The 22,736-nt window shown below is 48.9% G+C and overlaps 1 protein-coding gene across 2 annotated transcripts; it reads right to left on the bottom strand.

The window, feature by feature from the left end:
- Positions 1-1,789: 1,789 nt before the first annotated feature.
- On the bottom strand, positions 1,790-22,546 carry LAMP5 (lysosomal associated membrane protein family member 5). 2 transcript variants are annotated; one of them, XM_077314670.1, is made up of 6 exons: positions 21,820-22,546; positions 21,456-21,631; positions 20,571-20,702; positions 20,332-20,446; positions 9,510-9,698; positions 1,790-5,242 (listed from the first exon to the last, which is right to left on the bottom strand). In XM_077314670.1, the coding sequence occupies exons 1-6, from the start codon at positions 22,145-22,147 to the stop codon at positions 5,061-5,063; spliced, it is 1,122 nt and encodes a 373-aa protein (XP_077170785.1). In that variant the 5' UTR covers positions 22,148-22,546; the 3' UTR covers positions 1,790-5,060. The 2 variants fall into 2 exon arrangements, with proteins under 2 accessions (XP_077170785.1, XP_077170793.1); XM_077314678.1 differs by having other exon boundaries at positions 20,332-20,443; positions 21,820-22,545.
- Positions 22,547-22,736: the final 190 nt, after the last annotated feature.

The raw sequence follows: 22,736 nt of genomic DNA, 5'->3' as shown, positions 1-22,736 counted from the left end.
AGCGAGTCGAGAATGCAACATACCTTTTTGTCCCTCACAAAGCCTGGCATCTGAGTCCAATGCCTTGGCTTGCCTCAAGGTCTGACTGGCCCTGGTGATTATCTGGTGGTGGTTCTGGAAAGAGCCTTCTGTGCCTGAGACCCGGGACAGTGGTTGTCATTCTGGATAGACAAGACTGACCTGGATGAGCTGAGGGTCGGATTCAGCTGAAGGTGGTGGAAGGCTCGGTGGAAGAGCCTCTCCTTGTCATGCAGGAGGCCCCAAGTCCATCCTGTTAAAAGGATCAAAAGGGCATGTGATGCGAAAGATTTTTGCCTCTGACTGATCCCAAGAAACCAAGAGATGGACTCAGTTTGAGGCAGCTTTGTGGATGCAACTGGGAAGAAGCAAGCCCACTCAAAGTAGGTCTCCTTTGAAATGGCAAACTATTTAGCAACACAAAGCTGTAAATTAATTTATGTTTATTTATTTTCACATGTCTATACTGCCGACCTCAAAAAGTCTCGCGGTGGTTCATAAAACAGAGTGAAGCCCCTAAAAACACCCCTTCATAATTAACCAGATGGCGGTCCGTCTCCCACCCACCCTGTTCAGCCCATGGGTCAAAAGTTCTCTCTCACTGGGAGCGAAGGTCCTGATCCGACCACCCATTGAGGGATCCTCCGATGGTAACACCGCGACCCTGCCCTGGCCTCAACCATACACCTGGCGGAAGAGATCCATCTTGCAGGCCTTGTGGAAAGCTGACAATTCTGACTCTCCCTCAGCTCTTCCGGGAGCTCATTCCACCAGGTTATGTGCGATGTAATGGGCAATACAAGCAGGATAGGTTCCTCTCTTTTTTGGAATGGGTCATTTGTGAGAATTGCAACATTATTCCCAAGGAGAACGCATACAAAGCAAAAGTTTGCCTTTGCATGCCTCTGCGCAGCAACCCTGGACCATGTTGGTCTTCCTCCCATCCAAGTACTTAGTGGGGCCAAGTCAAGTTAGCTTTTGAGATCTGACCACTTCTGGCTCACCTGGCCCATCCAGGTCAAGGTAGGAGATGTTCAGGTCTAGTTTTCCATTACTGGCCTCTGCACAGCAACCCTGGAACATCCTGTAAGTGCAGATTCACCCCAGGTCTCTTCAGCTGAGTGCCAAAGGTCTTCAACAGGTTTGCCTTGGGTGTGTTTTCCAGGGTTGCACAAGCATAAAAATGCTGCCAATCCAGATAGGCAGCCATGAATGTTGCAAAAAACTACCTAGATGAAATGGTAGGTATTTTTTTTAATGCAACGTTTATTTACGACTGATGTACATGACTGGTGACTGGTGTGACAATGTATTTAAACAATTGCCTGCCCAGCAGAGCAGTGAGCGAACACTTGTGTGTGCTGAATGCTCCATGTTGAACTGTTAGGAAGGAATTCAGTCTGCTGAACAGGCACCTAACAGTCAATGAACCGATGACTGAGCCACTGAAAAAGTGACTCCCTCTCCTCCACTGGCGAGCAGAGCACAAGCCACCCCGGTGGCAGCTGGAGCATCATGAGCATTAAGGAAATAAAACATGGATCCAGACCCATCCCTCACAACACCCTTGAGTTTTCCCTTGGCTTGCAGTACAGAAGCGCTGAGCCACTGAAAAAGTGACTCCCTCTCCTCCACTGGCGAGCAGAGCACAAGCCACCCTGGTGGCAGCTGGAGCATCATGAGCATTAAGGAAATAAAACATGGATCCAGACCCATCCCTCACAACACCCTTGAGTTTTCCCTCGGCTTGCGGTACAGAAGCGCTCTCAGACATTTCTGCAGAACCTTCAAACATTTTATTGATATCTCATTATTGGTAGAGAAGCTGAGGTCATTTCCAAGTGAATGTCACCAAAATAATTTCTATATATCTGTCGATTTGCATACATTTTAAGAGTGCTCTAGTTTAAGCAACGTAGCCTGGGATTGTTCCCCTTCCCCCGTAGATATTTATATATATACACAGAGATATATATTTATAACACCTGAAGATATCTGCATAGTAATATGAATATTTTGTTGCGGTTGCATTGTGCAATCGTCGTGTTGCAGCGAGCATTTGTCAAGCACAGGACATGCAAGGAGCCTCTTCCAGAAGCATTTCTCAGTTGGCTGGCAATAGCACGATGCTCTTACACACAGCCACGTGGCCAAAAAGTAGCTCTGATGCCAGAGCATTCCCAAAAAGCAAATTAAAAGAAGTCCTCAGGCTAAAATGGCGGAACCTTATTTGCCAATGGCTCAGAAAAGAAGTAAAGCTGAAATCAGCTAGTGGAATGGCTACCGTGTCAGGGAGTAGGGTTTGGCTGGTATTTGTTCAAAATGGCGTTATTCCTTAGGGGTCGGGGGGAACAGGGGGCAGCCCTACTTGCCTTGCTTAGAATTCCTTTCTTTCTATTTCTGGGGTGGTGGGAACACACAGAACCTTCATCACGACCACTGCCAGCTCCTCAGGGGCGTGGCCACATCGGTCTGAAGCAACAGGATGAAATTTAAGCCCAAGGCCCACCAAGTTGAATGAAAATGTTGGTCTTAAAGGTGCTACAGGCTTCAAACTTTGTTTCTGAGGAAAATGTGAGAGACAGTGTAGCATGGTTACAATGTCAGGCCGGGATCCAGAAGACAAAGGTTCAAATTTCCACTCTGCCCCGGAAGATCATTGGGCAGCATTGGGATAGTCCCTCCCTCTCAGGGGGGTTGTAGAGGAAGAAATGATCGCACATCCCAAAGAACCAATATCTGTTCTGAATCCCTGGCCCCAAAGAACTGAGACTGGCTTCGACCAGGGCCAGGCCTCTGGCTTTTGGCCCTGGCCTAGGCCTGGTCGAACATTCTGCCAAAGGAGATCAGGGACCTGCCGGACCTCGATGAGTTCTACAGGGCCTGCAAGACAGAGTTATTTCGCCATCCCTTCAGTTGAGGCCAGGAATATGGCATCCACATCGATTGGCTGGCCTCTCCCCGCCTCCCTGGGGGAATCCATCAGCATATCAAGAGTCATTGCACCTGCCCTAAAATGGAAACTCTCCTTAACGTTTAAGGTTTAGCATTCAGCTTTAATTCTGAAGGTTAATTGGTTGGCGAATAGGTCAGATTTTGTATCCTTTTTTAAAATGTAAAACGTGAATTTCTGTAAAGCTAATTGTATCAAGAAATTGATAGCACCCACCCTGAGCCTTACGAGAAGGGCGGGATAGAAAAATAAAGATTTATTTATTTATTATTTATCTAAATAAACCCCAGCCACTTCCCCGAGGTAGGGAGAAACTGAGACCTCTTCCGCATGACCAATTAGACACAGATCGCAGTTCGTTCGCGCATATCTTTTCTTCCTGCTTACGCACAGAATCAGGCCCCTTCCAGCGGGGTCCCAGCCCTGTCCCAACTTGCTCCCACAGCAAGGGAATGCAGAGAAATCCGCATTCCCTGTTTTGCCACAGGATCCAAGGGGCTGTATGTTGGGGATGGGTCATGCATAAGCAGAAAAGGGCAGGTCGTCTCCAGTGGGCTGCAACTGTTCGCACGCCCCTGTAGTATCACTTCTGCCATCCTCTCCTCCCCATGAATGAAGAATAACACTTAAAAAAAATTTTTTTTATGCTCTCCACAGCTCTCCTGCCAGCTCTCGGCTCTGGCACGGCCAGGCTTTTGTTTCAAATTGTTTTTGCTTTATTATGTATTGTGTTGTTATTTGATTTTAACACACCCCATCTTAAATCCCTAGATGGAGAAAACCATGACCTTTGTTTAAAGAGTTTGTGAGGCAGAGCTGTGCTATAAAAGTGCCCCATGGTGAGCATTTAAAAAAAAATTAGGAGTTATTGTGTTGTTACATAACAGTGCAATAATTCCTTCTAAAAATTTTTTTTTAATGCTCACCGTGGGGCATCTCCACAGTGCCTCCTCTGCTTCGCTGACGCGGAGCCACGCTATTTATTTCTTTAAACCCAGATGCCGGCTTCCTCCATGTTGGGATTAAGACAGGGGGTTGGGGTTTAAATCAAATAATAACATCAAATAATGCATAATAATGCTAAAAACAATTTATCTACAGCAAAAGCCTTGCCAACCCAGAGCTGCTCTGGTGGGAGAGCTGTGGGGAGCATTTAAAAAAAAAATCTTTAGAAAGTGTTGTTGTGCAGCACTCTAGTAATAGTCTTTTTTAAAATGTACAAATTATTCCAGTGGCTCTACAGCACAGCTCCGGGTTTTCTGTCCCTGTGCGTATATAAATCTGGGGGCAAAGAGGGGAGGGAGTGGTGCACCAGTTTGGTGTAGTGGTTAGGAGTGCGGACTTCTAATCTGGCATGCCGGCTTCGATTCTGTGCTCCCCCACATGCAGCCAGCTGGGTGACCTTGGGCTTGCCACGGCACTGATAAAACTGTTCTGACCGAGCAGTGATATCAGGGCTCTCTCAGCCTCACCCACCCCACAGGGTGTCTGTTGTGGGGAGAGGAAAGGAAAGGCGAATATAAGCCGCTTTGAGCCTCCTTCGGGTAGGAAAAAGTGGCATGTAAGAACCAACTCTTCTTCTTCTCTTCTTCTCTGCGCAATGGTGAGAAATGACCAGGAGAGCCATAAATAAAATAAAATAAAATAAAATAAAATAAAATAAAAAAATAAAATAAAATAAAATAAAATAAAATAAAATAAAATAAAATAAAATAAAATAAAATAAAATAAAATAAAATAAAATAAAATAAAATAAAATAAAATAAAATAAAATAAAATAAAATAAAATAAAATAATAATCCCGTGGCAAAAAAACACGGGGCAGAATGACATAACAGCTGCGGGAGTCCTCTGTGTGGAAGAGATCTTAAGAGAGGGGAGGATGGCAAATATAGGGAATTTTTTCATTCGCAATGGTGGTTTTCCAGGGAGCAAAATGTCACCCTCTGCTCTAAATATTAAACGGTTAAGAGATCACTGCTTCCCTGCCCCCCCCCTTCCCTCTCCATTTGGTCATTAAACATCGGCTAGTTTCATTTTGTGTGGGGGGAATGCTTTTGCATCAGCCGCCTGACTGCCCCTGGGTCGGCTACCCCATGTGTTTATACTCGGATCTGTCTCGTGGGATTTGGACTTGACTCGCAGCGGTCATTTTGAGATGGACGTGATAGATCCCGAGAATCGTCACGATAGCCAGTCCCAGAATCAAGCCCAGAACGAGAGGGAGGGTCTCTTCTAACTGCTCTCTTTGGTCCACGGGACACTTATGCTCTATAATACAGGATAAAGAGAGAGGGAGGGAGGGAGGGAGAGAGAGAGAGAGAGAGAGAGAGAGAGAGAGAGAGAGAGAGAGTTATCACAAACAAGAGTCTTCTTTCAAACAAAAGATGACATCCAAGATGCAAAAGGAACTTTAATTTGTGTTTTTAGATATCAATGGCAATTAAAACTTTATGTGCCAGAGTATATTACCACCAGCTCTCGCCACTGAAAGCAGAATGAATATTTCTTTCTTTCTTTCTTTCTTTCTTTCTTTCTTTCTTTCTTTCTTTCTTTCTTTCTTTCTTTCTTTCTTTCTTTCTTTCTGCTTGTCTGCCTGCCTATTCATACTTTCCATATTTTATGCATTGTCAAGTCACAAAATTCTCAATTCCAGAGCGACAGATGATGAAACTGCAAATTAGCTGAAACAGTAAACAGAAGTGGGCGGGTGTAGATGGGGGGGTGGAAGGACAGTCGCCCTCTCTGATCTTGCCCCCCCTTCCAAAGAAGAATGCACCACCTCCCGAGGATGCCTGTTCCACTGAGGAACCGCTCTAACTGTCAGGAATTTCTTCCGGATGTTCAGCTGAAAATTCTTTTGAATTAATTCCATCCCATTGGTTCTGGTCCACACCTCTGGGGCAACAGAAAACAACTCTGTTCTATCTTTTATATGACAACCCTTCAAGTACTTGAAGATGGTTATCATATCACCTCTTATTCATCTTCTCTGAGGCTAAACAGACCAAGCTCCCTCAACCTTTCCTCATATGACTTTGTCTACAAACCACGCACCATCTTCATAGTCCTCCGCTGGACACGCTCCAGTTTGTCTACATCTTTCTTCAGTTGTGGTGCCCAAAACTGAACACAGTACTCCAAGTGAGGTCTTACCAGAGCGGAATAAAGTGGTTACATCACCTTGCATGATCTGGACTCTATACTTCTTTTAATACAGCCAAAAATCCTGTTTGCCTTTTTAGCTACCAAGTCACACTGCTGACTCAGGTTCAGTGTCTGGTCTACTAAGACCCCCAAGATCCTTTTCACACATACCACTGCCAAGACATGTCTCACTGATCCTACAGCGATGCATTTTTTTTTCTACCTAAATGAAGAACTTTACATTTATGATTATTTAAATTCATTTTAGCCCAGTTTTCTAGCCTATCAAGATCATCCTGTATTTTGGGATGCAGAATTTTGGGGAATCAATACCCCTGGAAGACTGGGGAGCGTTGTGGTGCAAAAGTGAAACTCGCAAAGTGTCAGGCCTTACGAGAAAATTGGTATAAATGTTTTATAGATGGCATCTGATTCCTAAAGTGCTATGCAAAATGTCTAATCAAACAGATGGTAAATGCTGGAAATGCAAGGAAACAATGGGATCCTTTTTCCATATGTGGTGGAATTGTAAATTGGAAAATAAATCGGATAAAAGTACATACTAGATTACAAATTGTGCTGAAATGTAAATTTGCATTTGAATCGAAATATATGTTATTGAGTATTTTGCCAACAGGTGTATCTAAGGTGCAGAATTCTTCTTTCATGTGCCAATTGCTGCAAGATGGAAGTAACAACAGGTAGATTCCGTGTGTGAAAAGATCAGGGACTGGTGGTGATGGCTAAACTAACAGCTATTGTACACTACAGACCAGCTGAGGAAGTTCAAAGACATTGGGACAAATTCTGAACATGTTTGTAAACGTTCACTTTATATCTTGCACATTTTCCCAACTTGCCAAGAAGAGTATCATGTGGAACCTCATCAAATCCTTATTGAAATCAAGGTAAACTATATCCACAGCATTCCCCTGATCTATCAAAGTAATAACTTTCTCAAAAAAAGAGATAGGGTTAGTTTGACATGACTTGTTCTTGAGAAAGCTGCATGGACTCTCAGTAATTAGAGCCATGCACTCTAGCTGCTCAAGGACCGCCAGCTATAGACGTCAAGCTGACAGGTCGGTAGTTACCCGGATTCTCCTTTCCCCCCTTCTTGAAGATGGGGACAACATTTGCTTGCCTTCAATCTTCACCTGTTCTCCAAGAATTGTCAAAAATAATGGCCAGAGGCTCAGAAATTACATCTGCAAGGTCTTTCAGTACACTTGGATGCAATTCATCTCACCCAGAGAATTTGGTTTGCTTTAAATAAATTAGGTGTTTATGGACTAACCCTACAGTGATCGTAGGCCACAACGCCCATCCCTCATCATGTGAAATGATTTTGCCATGATTCCCCTCTCAAGAGAAGACTGGAGAGAAGTAGGAATTGAGCCCTCTCTTCATCACCAGTTACAATGTCACTTCCTTGTCCTTGCAATGGTCCTACCATGTCCCTATTCTGTTTCTTACTTTGAATATAACTAAAGAACCCTTTCTTGTTGTTTTTAGCATATCTTGCTAGCCTAAGTGCATACTGAGCTTTAGCTTTTCTAACACTCTCCCAACAAGAATTGGTTATTTGTTTATATTCCTCCTTGGTTATAAGGTCCTCCTTCCATTTCATAAGGAGTCTTTTTTTATTACTCAATTCTTTTGAAAGCTGTTTATGGAGCAATCCTGGTTCCTTTAGGTTCCTCCCAGTTTTCCTTCTCAAGGGAATTGTCTACGATTGTGCCTTCAATATTTCACTTTTGAGAAACTCCCAACCTTCTTGGACTTCTATCTCCTTACGTTTTTCTGACCACGGGCTTCTACCCAACATAAAGTTCTGTTTCTAAATTTGCTCTCCTGAAGTCCAGCCTGCGTGTGTGACTATGCACAGCTTTTCTCTTCCTCAAGGCTAGAAAGTCGAAAATCACACGATCACTAGTACCTAGCACGCCCACAACTTTTACCTCGTCAACCAGTTCTTCCCTATTGGTGACAAATCTAACACAGCAGTCCCTTGCCTTGCCTGGCAGTCTATAGCAAACCCCCATCATAATACCACTATTATTTCCTACTCCCTTTATTTTTCCCCAAAGACTCTCAGCTGAACTCTCATGCTCAGACACATGTAAAGGTAAAGGAAAAGGTGCAAGCACCGGGTCATGTCTGACCCTTAGGGTGACACCCTCTAGCGTTTTCATGGCAGACTCAATACGGGGTGGTTTGCCAGTGCCTTCCCCAGTCATTACTGTTTACCCCCCAGCAAGCTGGGTACTCATTTTACCAACCTCGGAAGGATGGAAGGCTGAGTCAACCTTGAGCCGGCTGCTGGGATTGAACTCCCAGCCTCATGGGCAGAGCTTCAGACAGCATGTCTGCTGCCTTACCACTCTGCGCCACACAAGGCTCTCTCAGACACATGTATTTTCTCACAATTATATACATTTTTAACATCTAGTACTACTACTCCCCCCCTTCTTTATTTGTCTGTCCCTTTTAAATAAATTGTACTCCTCAATCCTATTATTCCAGTTGTGTGAGTTATCCCACCAGGTTTCTGGAATGCCCATTAGATAATAGTCCCCTTCCTTTATTAGGACTTCTAGTTCTTCCTGCTTGTTTCCCATGCTCTTTGCATAGACACATCATAGTCCTCCATACAATTCCCCCAAGCTTTAAGTTTTTGAACTTTCCTGTAAATCAATAGTTCACTGTGTATGTCCCATTCCCTTTAAATCTACAGTGTTCCTGTCTACAGTTATCGTCACTGAACTATGCTTTGAATGTAAGTCTTGCCCCAATTCAAGAGCCTCTTGTGGCGCAGAGTGGTAAGGCAGCCGTCTGAAAGCTTTGCCCATAAGGCTGGGAGTTCGATCCCAGCAGCCGGCTCAAGGTTGACTCAGCCTTCCATCCTTCCGAGGTCGGTAAAATGAGTACCCAGCTTGCTGGGGGGTAAACAGTAATGACTGGGGAAGGCACTGGCAAACCACCCCGTATTGAGTCTGCCATGAAAACGCTGGAGGGCGTCACCCCAAGGGTCAGACATGACTCGGTGCTTGCACAGGGGATACCTTTACCTACCTTTTACCTTGCCCCAATTGCACTTAATTTAAACCCTTTTCACCAGTGCTGAGTCTTCACCTACATGTTTATTTTAGGCTCAGTCCTGCTGATTTCTGTTAAAATCAAATGGGACATGGAAACCTGTTGGTCCTGACCTGTAAGAACTTCACAGTCTGGTTCAGGCCAAAGTCTGAGACGGTAGGAGAAATGGGTGGAAACTGCACCGTGTTTCTTTTCTGTCCCATCTTTCCACAGAAACTTCTCCCCATCCTGTTCAAGGACTTCTCTTTCCAGATGGAGCCCCAAGAGTTCCCGGTCCACATAACCCACTTACCTTCACCATATTCAAAATCAGAGCTGATATCAAAGGGCTGGATGCGGACCTCGGACAGCTGGAGGACAACGGGTTTTTGGTGGTCACTGGAAGTCATGGTGATGGTCTGTTGAGCCTGGCATTCATAGGACTTCCCAGCAGGGGTGACCAGGGCTGAAAGGTGACGGGTGGTGGCGGTATGTCTTCCGGCTGCCAAGCAGACAGAAATGGCCATGAATCATAGAATCATAGAGTTGGAAGAGACCTCCAGGGTCATCTAGTCTCATCCCTGCATAATGCAGGACCTCACAACTCCCTGCCCACTCACGGTGTCCCCAATTTCATGCCCAAGTGATCCCTCTACCAAAAATCTCCAGAATCCAGCCTGGCATAGAAGAAATTCATCTATCATGCCGCAGAGGCAATTAGCAATTCCTTGGGTATGCAAAGAAGGGGCACAACCCATTGGTTCTGGTAGACCCCTCAGGGGCAACAGAAACAACTCTGCTCCATCTTCCATATTACAGCCCCTCAAGTAATTGAAGATGATTATCATATTACCTCTTAGTAGCCTTCTCACAAGGCTAAACAGACCAAGGTCCCTGAACCTTTCCTCATACAACTTAGTCTCCAGACCCCTCACCATCTTTGTAGCCCTTCTGTGGACACGCTCCAGTTTCTCTACATTGAACACAGTATTCCAAGTGTGGTCTAACCAGAATAGAGTAAAGTGGTAACATGACCTCATGCGATCTGGACGCTATACTTCTTTTAATACAGCCCAAAATCACGTTTGCCTTTTTAGCTACCAAGTCACACTGATGACTCATGTTCAGTGCATGGTCTACTAAGACCACTCAAATCCCTTTCACACATACTACTGCTAAGACAGCTCTCACCCATCCTGTAGTGATGTATTTGATTTTTCCTACCTAAATACAGAACTTTATATTTCTCACTATTAAAATTCATTTTATTCATTTTAGTCCAGTTTTCCAGCCTGTCAAGGTCATCCTGTATCCTGACTCTGACTTCTGGTGTGTTTGCTACCCCTCACAGTTTAGTATCATCTGCAAATTTAATAATCACCCCCTCAATTCCTTTATCTGAATAATAATTATAATTATAATTATTATAATCATTATAATAATTATTAATTATAATAATATAATTATTATAATTATTATGAATTAATTAATTAATAATATTATTATTATTATACTGTCCTCCCCGGAGGCTCAGAGTGGTTTACATAAAATGTATAAGCAATACAAAAAACAATCCATAGCATATAAATAACCATAACATTAATACTAATAACTAATGATTGTAACAGTGCAAACAGGTCCAGGAGCAGAGCGCATAGATTCTGGGAGGGAGGGAGCAGGGGCCCTTCAGATGTTGTTGGCTATGCCTGGTCTCAACCAAATGCCTGGCGGAAGAGCTCCCTTTTGCAGGTCCTGCAGAAGTGTTTTAGCTCCGTCCAGGAGCTCATTCTACCAGGTGGGGGCCAGGACAGAGAATGTTCTGGCCCTGGTCAAGTCCAGGTGGGCTTCCTTAGGGCCAGGGACCATTAGCGGGTTGGTGGGGGCAGAGCGTAGAACTCTTTGAGGGGCACAGGCAGGTGGCCAGTCCCTCAGGTATACTGGGCCCTGACCACATATGGTCTTGAAGGTAATTACCAGAACCTTTAGCCTGATACGGAATTCAACTGGCAACCATTGCAGTTGGTGGAGAATGGGCCGGATGTGGGACCTCCACAGTGTTGTGAGGATCCTGGCCACTGCATTTTGGACCAACTGTAGTTTCTGTGTCAAGGCTAAGGGCAGGCCTGTGTAGAACAAGTTACAGAAATCCAGTCTAGAGGTGATTTATGAATATGTTGAACAGACCCTGAGGCACTCCACTCATCACTCCTCTCCAAGAAGATGAGGAACCATTGACAAGCACCCTTTGGTTGCATTCTGTCAACCAGTTCTCAACCCACCTAACAGTAATAGGATCCAAATCATATTTTACCAACTTGCCAGTAAGAAAATCATGTGGAACCTTATCAAGAGCCTTACTGAAATCAAGGTAAACAATGTCCACAGCATCCCCCTGATCTAGCAAGGTAGTAACTTTCTCAAAAAAAGAGATAAGGTTAATCTGACATGGCTTGTTCTTGATTGTCCCTTCCACTTTCTAGGAAATGAGGTTGTCAGCAAGACAAGTTAAGAATGTATTGGACTTTTCTTTTTCAGCAGAGCTGGTCTTCCTACAGATATCTAGATAATTGAACTCTCCCATGACCACTAGGTCCCGTCTCTCTGAGAAATGTGTAACTTAGTCTTGGAGCATCTCATCCAAGTCCTCTGCCTGACCTGGTGGTCTATAGCAGGACCCCCACCGTAATATTCCTATTATTTCCTACTTCTTTTATTTTTACCCAAAGGCTCTCAGCTGAACTCTCATGGTCAGATACCTATATTTTCTCACAAGTATATATACTCTTAACATATTTTGCTACTCCCCCCTTCTTTATTTGTCTTCCCCTTTTAAATACGTTGTACATCTCAATCCTTTTATTCCATTTGTGAGAGTTATCCCACCAGGTTTCTGTAATGCCTATTAGATCATAGACCCCTTCCTTTATTAGGACTTCTAGTTCTTCCTGCTTGTTTCCCATACTCTGTGCATTAGTGTAGAGACATTGAGTACCCCAGGCTGTTTGGATGTGTGTAGCCCAAGCCTTCAAATCAAAGAATGACTCTTTGATAGGTGGGAGGAGGAGGAAGAGCTGATTTTTGGTACCCTGTTTTTTTACTACCTGAAAGAGCCTCAAAGTGGCATACAATCCTTCCTCTCCCTGAATCTCCTCACAGCTGGCTTCCATCAGCCATGAAGGATATGAGTCAAGAGGACATATGGTTGGCCAAACTAGCCAAGGGGTGTGGAATGAAGTGTCCTAATAGGACTCTGAGCCAGCCAAGGGGCCTCTACTTCTCTTCCTGCATCAAGCCTAGTGGGAAGGTCATGGCTGAGCACCAAGATTTTCTCCCCCCAATAGGTTGCAAAAGCCTCACCGCTAATATCCAACTGAGAATCTTGGGATGATCCTGAGAACCTCAAAGCTCTAATTGTTTTGAATAGTTGAGCTAGCAAAGGCAATGGAAGCTGCATAGAATTTCTTCTTAGTGGCCTTCAGTGCCATTTAATAAACATTCATGAGCATCTTATAGGCATGTTCTTGATGTTTCTTCAGGAAATATCCGCCAGATTCACTCTAGCCTCAACTCCTGTTTCCGCTTGTGCGGATCTGGCGTAAGCCCAAAATAGCTTGCAAAAGCCTAACAACTAACATCCAACTGAGAATCTTGGGATGGTCCTGAGAACTTCAACAATTTAATTGTTTTGAATAGTTGAGCCGGGCATGAGCTTGAAAAGGCAATGGAAGCTGCATAGAATTTCTTCTTAATGGCCTTCACTGCCACCTCATAAGCATTCATGAGCCTCTTGCAGATGTTCTTGATGCTTCTTCATGAACTTTCCGCAGATGTTCTTGATGCTTCTTCATGAACTTACTCGCTGTAGCCTCAACTCCTGATCCTGCTTGTGCAGCTCCAGCACAAGCCAAGGAGTTGGCTTTGGACAAGAAAGGAGAGAGCATTGGGGAGCGATTTCTTCATTGGCTTTAGCAACTTGGTCATGCCAATCTTCTGCCAGCTCATTGACTGAGCTGCCTGGGGTGGGGGGGGGTCAGATTCTATAGAGCAGGGGTAGTCAAACTGTGGCCCTCCAGATGTCCATGAACTACAATTCCCAGGAGCCCCTGCCAGCAAATGCTGGCAGGGGCTCCTGGGAATTGTAGTCCATGGACATCTGGAGGGCCGCAGTTTGACTACCCCTGCTATAGAGCATCCTAAAATTCATTCAGGTCCATAAGTCTCCTTGAGTGAGGGGTGCTCTATCCATCTGATTGGACTGGGCCAACATTTATCCCTCTTCTAAAAATCAAGTCCTGGGAGTGGCCAGCTTGATGGGTAGGGCCAATAACAAATTGAGTGAATTCCAGTGTTCTCATGGCTGACACCAGGTCTGAGGAGTCAGTCTTCTTTACATGGGCATTCAAGTCCCCCAGGATTAATAATGTAGGGAGATGCATAGCCCACACAGCAACCAATTCCAGGAAGTTTGGCAGGGCATCAGCTGGTGAATTAGGCAGTTGGTACTCCAGGCAGATGGTCAAACTCTACTGTGCCCCATCGCAGACCCAAATATTTCTAGGATGGTTGGGAAAGGGAGTGCCCCAAAGGGAAAAGAGTATTGAACTAATATGGCCCCTACCACCTTGACCTATTCTCTGGGATTGGTGGAAAACTGAACACCTGCTTGGGGCAAGTAGCCCTAGGGTGACTGTCTTGCCCTTCCATACCAGGTTTCTGTCAAGCAAACCAGATCCATATCTTGTCCTGCAAAGAAATCATGCAAGGTTGCAGTCTGATTATTTATGGACCTGGCAATGCACGGAAGAGAGAAGGTATTCTTCCTTGCCCTACCACTGTCAATTCTCAGGATGGGACGAAGGTTAGGACAGGTGTGAACGTAGCCATATCTCCCACCCCTTCATTTTAACCAACTCCTCCTCCCACCATCATATTTCCCTCATCTCCCAGTCCTTGGCTGGCCTCACTAGTGTCCCCCTTATGTCCTCACCCTTTTCCAATTTCCCTGATCTCTGCCCACCCCAACAGTCTCAATTCCCCCTTCCCTCCTCCCCACCCAATTCCAAGACAATTAGGTCAGGAACTCTATTGACAAATCCTAGTTTAAAGTTGCCTTTGTCTGATCTTCTCACAATAAATGAGGATCGGGTTTTAATTCTAGATGGCCAGCCATGCAAAAATTTCATACTGGTTGGGTATTAATAATTTATAGAAGCCCCTTTCCTCTAGGGGGCTTGGCAGCTAGTTCCTTACTCCATGGACCGCTCAAGGTTTTGGTTTTAACCTTTAAAGCCATACGCGGGTTGACACCCACATACCTCAGGGACCGCCTATTGCCCTATGCCCCCCGCAGGGCCTTGCACTCTGTGGGTGAGAACCTATTGGTCATTCCCAGCGCTAAGGAAGTGCGCTTAGCCTCGACCAGGGCCAGGGCCTTTTCGGTCCTGGCCCTTCCGTGGTGGAATGAGCTCCTGGGCGAGCTATGGGCCGTGCGGGATTTGTTAGCTTTCCGCAGGGCCTGCAAGACAGAGCTCTTCCGCCAGGTCTATGGTTGAGGCTGGGTTGGGGGAGGTAGATCTATTGCCTCCCCCCCGGGGTGGCCGAAGTGTACATCGCTCCCTTCCATTATCTTCATTATTTGATAGTGGGGGAGGGTTGGGGATTTTTTGCCGTCATGTTGGTATTTTTTAAAATCTTTTAGTGGGGATTTTAATGGGGTTGAGACTGCTGTGACCCGCCTCAAGCCTTTGGGGAGAGGCAGGAAATAAATCTAACAACAATAACAACGACAACTGCCGGCACAGAGCTTTGGGAGAGTGGAAGTTCCACCATCTGTGAGATAAATCCACAAGAGCCGAGACAGGAGTAGGCGTTCTAGGCGGATGAAGAACGATCCACATATCAGCAGAGGTGAGTCTCACACTCCAATGAACAAGGAGTCTTACAAGCATCTGAGAGGCACCTTGTCCATCAAAGATATTGAAAATGTCTTGTCCATCAAAGATATTGAAAATGTGGAATGCCTTGGTGGTTGGAGGGTAGAAGAAAAAGAAGAGTTGGTTCTTATATGCCGCTTTTCTCTACCTGAAGGAGTCTCAGAGCGGCTTACATTTGCTTTCCATTTCCTCTCCCCACAACAGACACCCTGTGAGGGAGGTGAGAGAGCCCTGAGATTACTGAAGAAGAAGAGTTGGTTCTTATATGCCGCTTTTCTCTCCCTGAAGGTGTCTCAAAGTGGTTTACATTCGCCTTCCCCTTCCTCTCCTCGCAACAGGCACCCTGTGAGGGAGGTGAGGTTGACAGAACCCTGATATCACCTCTTGGTCAGAACAGCTTTATCACGACCAAGGTGAGCCCAAGGTCACTCAGCTGGTTGCATGTGGAGGAGCGGGGAATCAAACACGGCTTGCCAGATTAGAAGTTGCTGGTCTTAACCACTACACCAAGGTGGTCATCCATCAGAGAGGCATTTGCTGGCAGGGGCTCATGGGAATTGTAGTCCATGAACATCTGGAGGACCACAGGTTGACTACCCCTGTTTTAAGTCATCCTGGGTGGCACTAGGGTCAAACTTGGTGGCCTTTAGGCCCCTCCAACTTCTTAATTCTATGCTTCAGGATGGACAAAAGGAAATACTGCTTTACATAGAGAGTTATTCAAATATGCCATGTGGTGGCCACCGGAATAGACAGCTTGAAAATGGGATTAGAGATTCACATAGGTTAGATCTGCCAGTGGCTACCATGGGGAATAAAGGGAAACTCCACATTCAGAGGCACTATGCCTTTCAATCCCAGAGCCAGGAGGCAACATCAGGGCCTTTGCCATGGCCTCTCGGCCCTGCTGTTGGCCCTCCAGAGGAACTGGGTGGCCAATGTGGGAGACAGGATGCTGGACTAGATGGACATTCACTGGTCTGGTCCAGCAGGGCTTTTCTTATGTTCTTCAAAAGGTCACAAACTCTCTGCCCTGTTGTTGGCCCTCCAGAGGAACTGGTTGGCCACTGTGTAGACAGGATGCTGGACTAGATGGGCATTCACTGGTCTGGACCAGCAGGACTCATCTTACGTTCTATGAAAATCCATCCTTCACATCTACCCAGAAAATCTATAGAACTCCAAAGAAGTTTTGTCACCTTCTTTAATCGTTCATTGAGATGTTTAGATGGCTTTTCTTACCTAACAGGACACCAAAGCACCTTACAACGGTCTCCCCTCTAATAATTTATCGTCAGAACAAGATCGCTACATAGCAACTGATGCTTAGAGGGAACAATGAGTTCAAGAGAGAGTGAGGAAGGATTCTCACCTGAGCCTGTCTCTCTGGTCCTCATCTAGAGATTCTCACTATGCTGGATTGCAACAGTGGACGTACAGCTGATTGTGTTAAATCAGAGTCAGCAGGCTCAGAAGGGGGCTGGTCTGTTTGGGATTGCCCAGAAACTGGCTGACCAGAACTTTGATGCCTTTCAGAACAGTGAGAGCCTGGAGGCAGAAGCTCCACTGCTCTGGGTCAGATGAGCAGTCTCCTGAATTGTCTGCACTCTGCCGAGACCAAGAACCGAGGCGGCCTTGCTTGTTGGTACTTGGCGGATAGGCAGGAAAACACCCCTCCTAAGAGGCTTTTAGTCAAAGGTCACCCTTGTCTGTGTGTAATTCACCCCAAGTCCAAAGGAGAAAAACAGACTACAAGGAAAATAATGCAGGTGACCATAAATGTGTATATGGGGGGAGGGGAGCACATGGAAGTATAGGAAAAAAGAGTGGGTTAAAATTTTGTATACTATCATATTGTAAAAGATAACAATTTGATTTATAATCATCATAGAATTGGAAACCTCTTCTTTTCATTTCCCTTTTTTTTCTTTATGTTTTCTGTTCCAGTTTGGTAATTTATATATTTCTATTTTTGTTTTTCTTCTTTTGCATTTCAAAAACTCTGAATAAAAGTTTTACAATCAATAATCGAGGAAGAAACATTTGTGGACAGAAGAATGACAGAAGAATCTTCTGCTTTTGATTTGATTGTTCAACGCAATTAATGTCTTGGATTGACAGGGAGGAAATTCTTTTCTTTCTTTCTTTCTTTCTTTCTTTCTTTCTTTCTTTCTTTCTTTCTTTCTTTCTTTCTCTCTCTCTCTCTCTCTCTCTCTCTCTCTCTCTCTCTTTCTCTCTCTCTCTCTCTCTCTCTCTCTCTCTCTCTGTTTGTTTGTTTATTTCCAACATTTATTAGCCAGCTTTCTTCCTTGTGGGACTGAAGGAAGCTTGCCATAGAAATACATTTATTTTTTAAAAAATATAAAGAGAAAACAGCAATTAAAAAACACACAAAAGATTGCTGTTTAAAAACTCCCAAGGAGGAGAAGGAGTGGGGGCTAAACAACACTGCATCAGTCAAATGCCGTCCTAAATAAATCAACCTGGGGGGGAGGAGGGGGGAGAAGCAGGTCCAAACACAAGATTTTTAAAGGGGGGGATGGGGTCATTCCAGAACCTTCCTGAAACTTCTTAATTAGTTCGTTCTCGCTTTCTCTTGAGTCTTTAAACCCTTTTTCTATTCTCTTTCCATCTTGTACGTTTAATAGGTTTTCATTGATTCGACAAGTAGCTTTCTATTTCCACACAGCCTTGGCCTTCGTGGTCTGGGCTTCCTCCTTAGTTTCACATAGACCGTTTATGCACTGGAGGTTTCATGCCAGGTTGCAGGCTGGAGTTTTAGTCGTGGATGGTTGCTCTACTCTTTCCTGCATCCGCAACGGGGAGCATTTGGCCCCATGCAAATCATTCACCTCTGATTTGTGCTCCTGTACAGGAGCTGGGGCAGTGAAGTTCCCAGTGCGTAAATGGTCATAATGTCAAAATAAGCTGTGTTGGCAGAGGTATGTCAAGAGATGCACCAAGGTAGCGGTCAACAGGATTGTCACGTCACAGGCCGCTTTTGGGGCGCAAGAGATGTCCAGAGGCCTGTCTGTGCATCACATCTTTGGTCTTCCTCAGCTGTCTCCCATCGAGGGCCTCACCAGGCTCCACCCAATTCCTGCCTTCCTTTATGGCATTGTGATACCACCCTTTCCCATGGGTTCAGTGCACCATGCAGAAGGGGCTCCCTCCGTCCAGGGCCGTGTGCCTGCCATTTCTGTCACTAACATTGCTGAAGAGGCCTGTGGCACTTAATTTTCTTAATCCATTTTATCCTAACTCTACAGCACTCGTGGTGAAATGCAAAGTTCTTTCCCTCCTTCACCACGCCCTGTAAGGTAGTTTAAGTACAACCGGCCCAAGGTCTCCCAAGGAGCTTCCATGGCAGAACTGAGATTTGAACGGAGGTCTCTCACCACAACACCCTACACCCTCTTTCTTAGGTCATCCTACTTAGGACAGCTTTTCAGCTTCAAAAATACCCCACGGGACTGGCTCGACCAAGATTTGTTGCCCCGGCTGGATTCGAACCTGGGACCCCTGCACACGGCCCAGGGCTCTAGGCACATAGATCACGGTAGCTGTCGTATCGGGAGCATGGTAGCAAACAGTAAATGTGGACTTGGGGGGATGAAGACATATGGCGTGAGGCGCACGGCTCGGGAATACTCGTACGTGCGCAGAATCGTAAGTCAAGCAATGCACCACCGAAAATCTGCAGGGCTGCTCATGTGACCGAAGCGAACCCTCGAGCCCACCGTGGAAGAAGCGTGGTATAAAAACCCAATGATAATAATAATAATAATAATAATAATAATAATAATAATAATAATAATAATATCCCAGGCAGATTGAAAAGCAGTTGAAATAGATGGTTTCTAAGCGCATAATTATGCTGTTGCTACTAGGACCCATTAGGAGACTTTCCTCGGAACAGAATTGTCCCATTCTCCCCCAGCCCCCCCCCTCTCTCTCCGCCGGAATCAGCATCTTGGGGGAAAGGCATGAGGGCATCCCCCCCCCTGCCCAGCACAGCACAGCCAATCGTAGGGAGGTTCCCACCACTCAGGGATGTGGGGGGGGGACACATAAATCAAACACGAACATCACTTTCTCCCCGACCTCTAGGAGAAGAGACATCAGGAAACATCCGACTGAAGCCAGGCCACTGCGGTGCCCTCAGGGGCAAGGGAAGGGGTGGGTGGGTTGCGTGGTTCAGTGGGAAGGACGAAAAAGGGGGAAGCAGAAAAACCTTTCCCTGTTAATCCTGTAGGAACTGAAGTGCCGCGGCCCCTACCCGCACACACATTGGGAACCTGTCCAGAGAAAGGGGTGAGAGGGAAGGGCACCGCGGAGGCCTGCTTTCCCTTTCGAAAGATGCCAGGAAAGAAGGGTGGCCTCAGGAGAGAAATTCCTGTTCGCCAAAGAACAGCATAAGGGGTTCCTTCCTTCCTTCCTTCCTTCCTTCCTTCCTTCCTTCCTTCCTTCCTTCCTTCCTTCCTTCTCTCTCTCTGACTTTCCTTCCTTCCTTCCTTCCTTCCTTCCTTCCTTCCTTCCTTCCTTCCTTCCTTCCTTCCTTCCTTCCTTCCTTCCTCCCTCCCTCCCTCCCTCCCTCCCCCCCCTCTCTCTCTCTCTTTCTTTCTTTCTTTCTTTCTTTCTTTCTTTCTTTCTTTCTTTCTTTCTTTCTTTCTCTCTCCCACCCCCCACATGCTCATTTGCATTTCGGCGCAGGCGAAGAAGGAATTCTCCGACGGCTTCAACCGCGGTGAGGCTTCGTTAAGCCTCCCTCCCCACCCCCGTCCGCTGACCCAGGCCAGTGGGAGGCGGCCTGCGGGCGCAAAGGTCCCTGCGAGCTACTCCGGTTGGAGGTTGGATCCTGCGGTCCGAGCCCTTCGACGGCTCCCGAACCAGGCGCCTAGAGTCAACGCCCTCCCGGCCCCACTGCAAAGCAACCCCCCCCCCCACACACACACCAACACACCGCGGAGTGGGGCCTGGTTTGCGCCTGGCCTCCTTCTTTTCCCAGGGCGGCCGCAGGGCAGGCCAACGTAAGGTCCCCAGAGGAGCCGTCGAACGGTAGCGCGTGTCCGGCGTCCGCGCTGCCAGGCAGGCGGCCACCCTCGGAAGCCCGGAGCCGGGAGGCGGCAGCGGGCCTTCCTCAGCCGCTCCTGTCGGCTCCCGCGCTCGTTTGCCGCCCGTCCGCCCCTTCGGGCTACTCACGGTTGACGGCGTCCTTGAAGTAGGGGCGCGCCGAGCTGTCGTAGACGAACTGGACACGGTTCATCTTCCACCAGGCTGCCCTGGCGCCCCCCGGGCTGCCGCTGCGCCCCTCCTGCTGGGGAGGGGGGAGAAGATCCGTCAAGGACCGAGAGGGTCCCGGGCCGAAGGAAGCCTTGGATGGCCGGCCGCCCCCCCCCACCACCCGAAGACCTCCCCCCCCCCCCCCTCAGCGGCCCTACCTTGACGAAGGAGAGCCGGAGGGAGAAGGCGCGCTGCGCCCAGGAGATCTGCAGTTCGGACTCGTTGGCGCCGCACCGGCCGCGCTCCTCTGCGCCGCGGGACAGCGGGATGGAGGCCTGCGCCGTGATCAGCTGCGGGACCAGGAGGCGCCTCGTCAGCCGAGCCACCCAGGACCCGCTCGTGATGGCCCCCTCTCCCCCCCCCCCACCCCCACACGCCCCCCAGGCGCCCAGGGGGCCGTCGGACAGGAAGGCCAGCCGTCCCTCTTCAACCCCAAAGACTGGCCGGGGCCCAGCGCAGATGATCGGCCCGCTCCCCGCCCCACAGAAAAAGCCAAGTTTGCACGTCTAGGAAAAGAATCCAGTACCGAAGGAGGCCTCCCAGCGGAGACACGTATTTGGAAGCGTCTCTCTTGTATTGTGTGTGTGTGTGTGTGTGTGTGTGTAGAACAACTGCCGAAAGGGAGCGGGAGAGCAGGCGCCCCCCCCCCTACGCCTGTCCCGCCTCTTCCCCGTTCCCTGGCAAGGGAGAAGGAGTAGGTGGCTTTTCAGCCCAGGTTGTCGGGGAGCGCGCGTGTGTGTGCGTGTGGGGGTGGGGGGTGGGGACAAGCGACGCATTGCCTAAGCAACGCTCGGCGGGGAATGGGAGTCGGGGGTGGGGGTGTGTGTAGGGGGTGGAGGACACCTCGCTAGACGTGACACTTGCCGGTGAACGGAGGCGTGCGCCGCCCTCGGCCCTTCTCGCCCCGCCCGGGAAAACCCCCCGCTGGGCCACCCAGCGTCTCCCGTGGGGCCGACCCCCCCACACACACCCCACCCTCCCAGCCGGAGCCAAGCCCCAGCCCCGCGGGAAAAGAGACGGGGGGGGGGGGACGTTGGACTTACGTCCACGAAATTGCTGGCCCACACGTCGTAGGGCACGACGAACTTGGCGGCGAACTCGGCCATGAGGCAGGTGGTCTCGTTGTCGCGCACGGCGAAGATCACCTTCTCGGGGTTGGGCGACAGGCCGGAGAGGTTCTCCACTTCTTGCTCGGCCGCGCCGCCGCCCACCAGCACGCCTGTCGAGGGGAGGGGAGGGGGAGAAGAGCCCGCTGGGAAGGCGCCTCCTCGGGGGCAGCCTGCCTCCCCCAACCCCGCGTCCCCCAACCCCGGGGGGGGGCATCCCAGCTCCCCGGCCCCCAGCCCCGCTCCAAAGACCCGTCGGGGGAACGGGAGGACGCCAGCCCAGGAGCGAGGGGCTACTCACAGACGGCCAGCAGCAGCGGCAGCGGCGCCAGCCCTCGCTCCATGGCTCTTAGCGGGGCCGCCGAGAGCGCGGCGGGAGCTGTCCGCGGAGGCCTGGTGCTGAACCCGGCGCCCCTCCCCTCGGGGCGAGGAGCGCCGCCGCCGGAGCTGTCCAGCGCCCTTCCCCCGAGCTGGAGCGGCCGACGGGCGCCGTCCGCGGGACCTTCCGCGCCCGGCGCCGGTTGCGCAGGACTGCAGCGGAGGGTCCGGCGGCGGCGGAGGCTGCTGCACGGTCGGTCCTCCCCCTCCAGCCCCTTCGGCTTCCTCCATTGGGCGGCAGCGGCGGCCATCGTGGCGCCCGGGGCCAGCGGCGGCGGCAGCGGGTGGGCTACGGCAAAGCGCTGCTCTCCCTCTCCTCCTCCTCCTCCTCTTCCTCTTCGTCGTCGACGTCGTCGTCCCCGGTCCGCTGGGAGACACGCTCGCCCCCCTTGCCGCCCGCCCCCGGCCGCTGCCAGCCTGCGCCTCGTAAGGCCCTCCCTCCACCTAGGGTGCGGGGGAAGGGGGAGGGCGGGAGGGAGGGAGGGAGGGGGGGTTACTGGCGAGTCTTCCACGGAGCCCCAATGAACCGTCGCCCCACCCTGGAGGAGCGCCGGATGCCGAGCCCACCTCCCGGGAAGAGACTCTCCATCGCCCCGGCTAGACAGCGAGGCCGTCCGAATACGCGCCCAGGCAGGTAATGCAGGGCTGGCGACCGAGAGAAGCGGCCCGAGCACAGCAGCAAACGGGAGCCTGATTCCCCCCCCCCCCCCGCGCAGAGACACACAGGACGGCCGCAGCCCCGACCCCCTCCTGGCGGCTGCCCGTTCGCTGCGGGGGCTGGCGCAGTCCCGGGGGTCCGGCGGGGAATCTGCCGGGACGAGTCCAAGGGCCCCGGCGCTT

This window comes from Paroedura picta, chromosome 1 (assembly GCF_049243985.1).
Source record: "Paroedura picta isolate Pp20150507F chromosome 1, Ppicta_v3.0, whole genome shotgun sequence".
NCBI lineage: Eukaryota > Metazoa > Chordata > Lepidosauria > Squamata > Gekkonidae > Paroedura > Paroedura picta.
This window is presented reverse-complemented; position numbering and strand designations above follow the sequence as displayed.

Coding starts and splice junctions, on each gene's coding strand:
- LAMP5 (XM_077314670.1), bottom strand. CDS start 22,147: ATGGCCGCCGCTGCCGCCCAATGGAGGAAGCCGAAGGGGCTGGAGGGG. Junction 20,703..21,455: donor GGGCCAGCAATTTCGTGGAC/GTAAGTCCAACG, acceptor CTGGTCCCGCAG/CTGATCACGGCGCAGGCCTC. Junction 20,447..20,570: donor TCCGGCTCTCCTTCGTCAAG/GTAGGGCCGCTG, acceptor CCCCCTCCCCAG/CAGGAGGGGCGCAGCGGCAG.